At 31.7% G+C, this 7,695-nt stretch overlaps 1 protein-coding gene across 1 annotated transcript in view; it reads right to left on the bottom strand.

The window, feature by feature from the left end:
* The window catches only part of Dus1 (Dihydrouridine synthase 1), a gene marked incomplete at its 5' end in the record, with an annotated part of 114,420 nt that overhangs the window by 11,146 nt on the left and 95,579 nt on the right, over positions 1 to 7,695 (bottom strand). The window contains 3 exon segments of the mRNA XM_067044998.1: positions 192 to 301; positions 2,493 to 2,638; positions 6,204 to 6,452. Coding sequence (XP_066901099.1) covers positions 192 to 301; positions 2,493 to 2,638; positions 6,204 to 6,452 — 505 coding nt within the window.

The following is a 7,695-nucleotide window of genomic DNA, read 5'->3' as shown; positions in this document are numbered from 1 at the left end:
ATACGATATTTAATTATCAATGGTTCATTCATGAATAAGGGTTGTTGCCATGGATACGATATTTAATTATCAATGGTTCATTCATGAATAAGGGTCGTTGCCATGGCAGTTTTAGCTATTAGTTTCATCTAAAGCTAATTTTTGCCCATCTCTTTTTCCTAATGATTAAATAAGAAAAAAGGAATAAAAACCTCTTTTTCTTGAGCTTCTTTAGATTTTTCAGCCATTTTCTTAGTGTATTCTTCAGGAGACATCCTCACATATGATTGGCAAATCCAAGGTGGCAAAAACAAATCATAACCTGGCAATTAATTTAAAATAAAATCAATAAACGAAATAATATAAATTTTAATGATGATTAAAATGAATTCAAAAATTATAATATACTAGAATAAAATAAACCTATTTCATAAACGGACTAATGTAAACTGATTTATAATAAGCAGTAAGTACCATTACTTTTCTAGTTTTGTAAAATAAAACCTTAATACAATGATTTGGGAACCTCATTACTTGGAAGATAAAATAAAATATGAATTAATCAAGAGATTGGATTGCATAGTTATTGTATTAATTAAAGAGAGATTTTTTGGTACAGTAGATCCGTACATATTTCCAGGATATAAGAATTATCGAGCAATAAAATTTTAGGATTCAATTTTTGTTAGTCACCTCAAATTGAAGTAGTCTTTTTGAAGGAAAACTTTAAAGGAAAAAAAAGACTTTTTTTCTTAATTTAAAAAAAATTTAAACATTTATTTGGCGAGACCAACAATAGAAAACATAAACATATAATAAAACAAAATAATGAATATAAGTCAAAATAAAAGGGCTTATAGATAAAAATAAAAATAGTAAAACAAATTATGAAATGAAAGAAAAAATTTACAAAATCAATAGATATATATTGTAATAATTTTTAAAAAATATTAAAAATAAAATAAAAAGATCTTTACTCGTTTTATAAAACTTCTTCAAATATAAAGAATAACTTGGGTTCAAATTAAGAACTTTGATATAAAATAGATAATATAATTTTATTATATTAAAAGAAAGACTCTTAATCTCAGGGCGTGTGGTTGCTAGACAATCAGAATACAGATACAATAATTTCTCTTAATTTAAATTAAAATCTAGTTTACACATGTATCTATTATTATGCATACAAAACTAACCAAGCTCTACGATCTTCTTGATTCCTGGTGTCTTCTGTTTTCTTTTGTTCTCGCGTCCGATCTGGCTTCGTCCTCTTGATTGACAAGTTGCCTCTATCCTAACAATGGTTTCCAAGCTTTCCCGCTTCCAGTCGAAGTACGTCCTCTCTCCAGGCCATCCCATCTAAGAGTAACACATCTCCTCTCCGCTATCTTCGATGTTTACTGATCAATCCAAAATAATCGCTTTTGTTACAATTGGTCTGCTTTACTTGCCATGGTTTGTGATGCGAACAGTCTATTGACAATTGTTATGTTTTTCTATTTCATGTTTGATTTTTCTTTTTCTATAATTACTGTATAGAAACAACAAAGGTTGAAAAACTTCAGTCCATCTTAACACAAACAACCCAACGAACACTTTGGAAGGACGTGCACCGCCATCTTTCTTGTTTAAAAAATAACGTATTTCTTTTAGACAAAGAAAACTGGTTAGCTTGCTTTTTGTTTTAAAATAACAATTAACAATATTAAAATTATACATAAAATAAAACATATTAAAAACCCTTTATACATCAAAATATACTATTTACACAAAAAGAGCATATTACAATATAAAATAAAGTACTCGATGATAGTACTGAAGAAAAGATAATCCCCTCCGATAGGTCAGAGAAAGATATTTTGCTGTAAAGATGAGTAGGTCATCGCTTTGTAGTTATTAATACCTCTACAACTCTCTAATTGGTCAAAAGTTGGTGGACCCACATCTGTACTGGCTCTTTAATGCATTCAGTATTCAAATCCATAGTTAAATTAATCACCACAATGGTATTCATAAACGCTGTATTATATATTTATCACAATCAACATTCAAGATGTACAAAATCCAAAATGGCCACACTGAGATTTAATGAGGGCAGGTAGGGTCTGGTAATTTACAATAATAGTCACAACTAACAATAAAAATATCCAAATAAACAAATAACGTACGCAAACAACACTGGTAAAGAATTGTACTAGGCGACTAATTAGCAACAACTGATTTAAAATGTAGATCGTCGGTCTGTTGCTAGGCGACACCTTAGCAACTGTTACTTTTACACTTAATGATTATAATACAAAACATAAAATATATATGTTTCTTTTCAAATAAAAAAAATTCTAAATAAAATAATACAGCTAAAATAAATGTCATTAAATTAAATACTAATATTAAGTAAATATTATTTACAAATTAATTATTAAACATGGCATTAATAACTTACTTATTTTACTTAATTTTTTTTGTATTACTAAGAGTTTTGATTTATTATTAATATTACATAATTAACTTACTTGAATATGGTTCATCCCAAGACTGTTCTCCTTCATGAATAGGTAGATATTTCTCTTTCAATTTCAGGACGGCATTCCTAAACTGATCAATTGAGGAACCCTTTGCTATTTCCTCTCTTATTTCAGCATTTTCTTTAAGACGAAAGCTGTGAAAAAAAAACCAAAACAATAAAACATTTTGAAAAAACAAACAGCGTAATATTTATAAAAATATTTTCAATCTAACAATTGATTCTGAAGTAGACTGATATCAATAGAGAAACTTTATTTTATTAAATAAGGCAGAAAGAATGGATACAATAAATACGAGTATATCTGTAGTGACACCGCTACCAGCTGGTCTATACTGTAACTAATACAACCACCAAAACCGCTATGGCCCAGCATGACGCAACCTACCAGCTAACATGGGAACTAGTAATGTCATCAGGGAAATACCGTATATTAATATTTGTACTATCTAATTTAATATATGTAACAACTATTAGGGAACAAGGTGGCACTGTGGTAAGGCATGATGCTACTAACTCCAAGGACCCAGGTTCAAATCCGGCTTTGCAGAAAACATTTTGTTACACTGTAGTCCACCCTGTGGGTTCTGGAGCCCTCCTGGGTTCCACCCAGCCTCATAAATCAGGTACTCTTCATTGGGTAAAAATCTGGCAGTCAAGCATGATTCTGACCAAATCACCTCCTTGCATAACTGTTGGTCTAGTAACAGTACTTCCTTACGAAGTACAGCACCCTTAACCCTTCATGGGTTGTAGCGGTACAGATTTTAATTTTGTTTTTAAACAACTATATAAGATAGTGTAATATTCTTAAATGTATCATTTGAATTAATAAATATTCCAATATAGAAAGCTAACTACATGTTGTACTTACATGTAGCATCTCTCGATGCCATTTAATAGCCCAGAGAGTTGATAAACAAAGTATTTACTTAATATATTTGAGAAATTAAATTTTATCTTTTTTGAATACAGCTTGAAACCAATGGTCAGCGTCTCTGCCATCAACACTATTTCCCAATATTGTAAACATTTCAGCCGGTTCTTCAAACTTCAGCTGCCAAACTATCCTACTTTGATTTCGCAATAACCAAATATTAAACAGAGGTTGTTGTGGTTTGGTAAAAATTCGATAGACCTCAGCAACCAAACAATTCTACTTTCGATGCCTAAAAAAGGCAAGAAAGATACTATGATGTGATACTATTGATAGATCTCAGCATGCCAAATTAACCCAATTTCCTGGTTCCCAGCCTCCAATATATACTAACTAAAATATCCTTTCCCTGTCTATTGTACTTGGTAAGTTGATAGCACCAGTAGTCTTAGTAGTATTCATTTAATATATTCTTGGGAGTCTTGATTTTCTTCCCATCGCAGTTTCATAATCCTCGAGTGCCTTTCTTTTCATTCTTCGGACCACTTTGTACCCCTTTTTTTTCTCTTCCAATATTGGTGAGATTTTTCAATGTTTTCCTATATATCTACGTAATTTTAAGTATCTTTAATTCCTCTCTCATTTGCCTCGTGTATCCTCCCATGTTTTTGTAGCTAAAATTTATTTTAAAGATCTTATTCAATCTTTTCTCCTTCTTCCTCTTCATGCGCCCATAGAACCTTCTGATTCTCATCTCGAATTTTTCAGTAGATCTCTTTGTTAGATCCTAGCCTGTAACCTTCTTGTGTCTTTCTGGGCCCATAGATTTTTCTTAAGGTCCTCCACTCTATTTTTAGCAGCTTTTGGAAGTTGGGTAAGCATGTGGTCTCCACCCCGCACAGGCCTTATCACGTTATAATGCCTTAACTTTGCATTAGAGGAGAGGTTCTTCTTATTATAAATTTTAGCTGTTTGAAAGCTTAAATTTTCTAATTCGGTGGTTTTCTCTTGGATGCTCTCTTTCTTAGAACCGTTGTGACAAATAATTTCCCCCAAGTACTTAAATTTTCTGGTCACTTTTATTTTTCCATATTCAGTGTTTACTATTTTTTTCTTGAAATTTACTTCAGTAGTCAAGAGCTCTGTTTTTTCTGATATGATATTTGTAAGCCTGCTTTTTCTGTTATTATTTGTAGGTTATTTATTTGACTAATAGCCTCTTCCTCTGATTCTGCCAACAGTGTGAGATCGTCGGCAAATATCAAAAGGCTTACTTTTATATGATTGCTTATTTCTTTTTATATTTTATCCATATACATTTTTATATAATTTCTCCCCCTTATATTGTATATTATCATTTGATGTCTGCCTATGTTTAATATTTTCTAAAATTATCTTTACTTTGACATTATTTCTTATCTTTTTGCTGTCAAATGTAACATAGTTAATCACTAATGCCCCCTCCTCCATCCTGTTTATCTTCTCGTCCGACTTCAGCTTTATTTTCGTGCTTACTTGCATTGAGTAAGGTGGTTGTCTTCTTTTGTTTATTATTTTCCTTGATTTTATTCTTATTCTCCTTTTTCCATCTTTTAGTGTGTACTGTATTTTTAGATTTCTTTTCTTATCATAATTTTTTATTGGTTATTACTTCTGTTTTCATTAATTGTCTAATACCTTTTAGTAATTCTTGCTTATTTATACTTTTCACTGTACTTCTTATTTTTATTTTCTTTGTTCATTTTTATCCTCGCACAGGCTCATTACCGCATAGAGGAGTGTCCCATGGTTGGCGGATGTGGGGATGGTCAGTGGAAATTCCTCGGAAGTTCCTCTGGGCTAAGTCAATGGACTCGCTGACCAACGATGAGAACGGCCCCCCAGGCTTGCTGGAGGGTGTGACGCAGGATTGAACGCCCTACTCACATAATTTTTAGTTCACAAAAACAAAACAGTCATGGATCCTACTGAGGTAAAATGCTCATTATCCGGAGGTAAACTAGTTCCCCGTTCGGGTCTTCGGGTGGGGACTGCTTCAGGGGATTCATGGCGCAAATTGAAAATTAGAGATTTAATTATAGGAACGTTTGGGAAGTTTATCATGGAAGGAATGGTATCTGGTTCTGCCCAAATCGGCAACATATGGGACATTAAGGTCCTGATGGATGACTTGATTTGTAACAAAGTAAGGGGCATTGAGGATTTCACAAAGGATTTCGAGGTTTATTACATTAGAATTTAATCGAAATCTTTTGATCCATTTTCAAGAAAATCGAAAAAAATTGAAAAATTGATTCCATATGTTATGTTTGAAAAGTCAGATAAGTAAGTGGGAGTGGAGGGTTTCATACCGTTTTTCAATTTCAGGCGCTTTTTAAAAATTGCTTGATTAAACTATCTTAAAGTTTCCTCTTCCTGTATGAAGCTAATATTATAAAGTGATATAGGACTGTTGCTCTAGGGTCTTTGTGGGGCAGGTCCGGTAGGGAAAGATATAATAATAATTTAATTATTATTACCCGTTCTTTGGACCTTCTAGGTCATATTCAGGAATATATCATTGTATAATTAATTATCTCATACATATATATTGCCCGTACAAAGCCAATTTGGTGTTTCTGTATTTTTTTACACCATTTTTCCTAATACTTTCTTTAATCCAAACTTTTCAATTATTTGAATACCCAGCTGCAGAAATTTGTATTTCCACTGAATACTCAAAATCGGAATTTTTAAGGATCACAATACTTTCCATAACTGTATATTCCATATATAGGTAAGTGAAAGTAAAAATTTCCATAAATCTTATTTTAAAGTACTCACAGTTTGTGAAAGAGCTTGAAGAGATGTCCCCTGACGAACGCGTTTGGACTTGGATAACGGTCAACCAATTCCAAATACTCCAGAGCTGGTTGCCAAACAGGAGGTGCCAATCCTTCGAAGATGTATGGATTGGTGAGGTGGCCCTCAGCACTCATTACACCATCGACACCTGTTTCTTCAATGAATCTCTTCACATCTTCTAGACATTGCACATTTCCATTACCGATCACTGGGATCTTCACGTTTTCTCTGTAACAATAAAAATAAAAAAATCACAATGGGTTTTTTGAAAAAAAAAATAAACTGAATTAAGTTCAATTTTAAATACATAAATTTCAGTTTCATATGACTTTCCGTTTCTGAGATAGGCTCATCACATACACACACACATATTTTTACAAGACTTGATTATTCAGACTTGGGGAACCTCAAAATGTGCATTTCCATTGAAAACTGAAATTTACAATTTTCGCAATACTTTTTCTTAACATATATTCCATATATAGGTAGGTAAGTTGAAGTAAAAAACATGACTAGGAACTTCTTAATCTAATATTTTCTAAATTTTATCAAGGGGATGGTCTGTCCCATTTTAAATGTAGATAACAAATCTTATTTGGAGCAGTAAAGCCTTTTTTAAACAATTTTTATTTTGAATCGATGTAGGTGATTTTAAGTAATTACTCAATTTAAGTGTGAAACCGTGGATACAACCTTTTAATTCTTGGAAATCTGTCCCAAGTATAGTGAAATTAGAATAAAGCATTTGGGCAGCAGACCTGTTCTCCAGAACAATTATTCACTTTATTAATAGGCTCTAATTGGAGAGCTTTTAGCAACTATGTACGACGGGCTACACTGGAAAGAGCTCAGTAAGTTAATATCTGAGTGATCAAAGTTAATATTGCTCTGGTTCTTTAACCATAAATATTGTATAGTTATTTTAAGTGGAGAAGATGATCGAGAGGTGCGGTCAGCATATAAACACAAAAAAATAAAAAATTATTTATTCTTGCTGACGTTTCGATCTAAATCTCAGGTCTTCATCAGGACTATAAAGCAAAAGGATATAACAACCATCATTCACAGAAACATAAAAATTAAAAGAAATAATAAACTAACAAATTTGGAAATATACATAACAATGAATTGAAAATAAAATAGTTGATTAATAACCATGGAACTTGGTAGTAGTAGATTGATAACAATGAAAGATGAAATATAATATTATATAGGTAAGAATATATGTATAAGATAAGATACATAAGTAGTGTCTAAAAAACTGAAAAACAATTTGAATCAACATAATGAACTGTATTTTTTATTTTTTTTTTATTATGTCAAATTGAACTGTCATTTTTCATTTTTCTTTCATACAGTTGATAATACCGATTCAAATTGTTCTTCAGACACTACTTACATATCTTATCTTATACATATTTTCTTACCTATTCTCTCTCTCTCTCTCTCTCTCTCTCTCTCTCTCTCTCTC

The sequence above is a fragment of the Halyomorpha halys genome, unplaced genomic scaffold, assembly GCF_000696795.3.
Source record: "Halyomorpha halys isolate HHAL.00 unplaced genomic scaffold, Hhal_1.1 Scaffold414.1, whole genome shotgun sequence".
NCBI classification, from domain to species: Eukaryota; Metazoa; Arthropoda; class Insecta; order Hemiptera; family Pentatomidae; genus Halyomorpha; species Halyomorpha halys.
The sequence above is the reverse complement of the archived record's forward strand: the minus strand, read 5'-3'. Positions and strand labels throughout refer to the sequence as shown.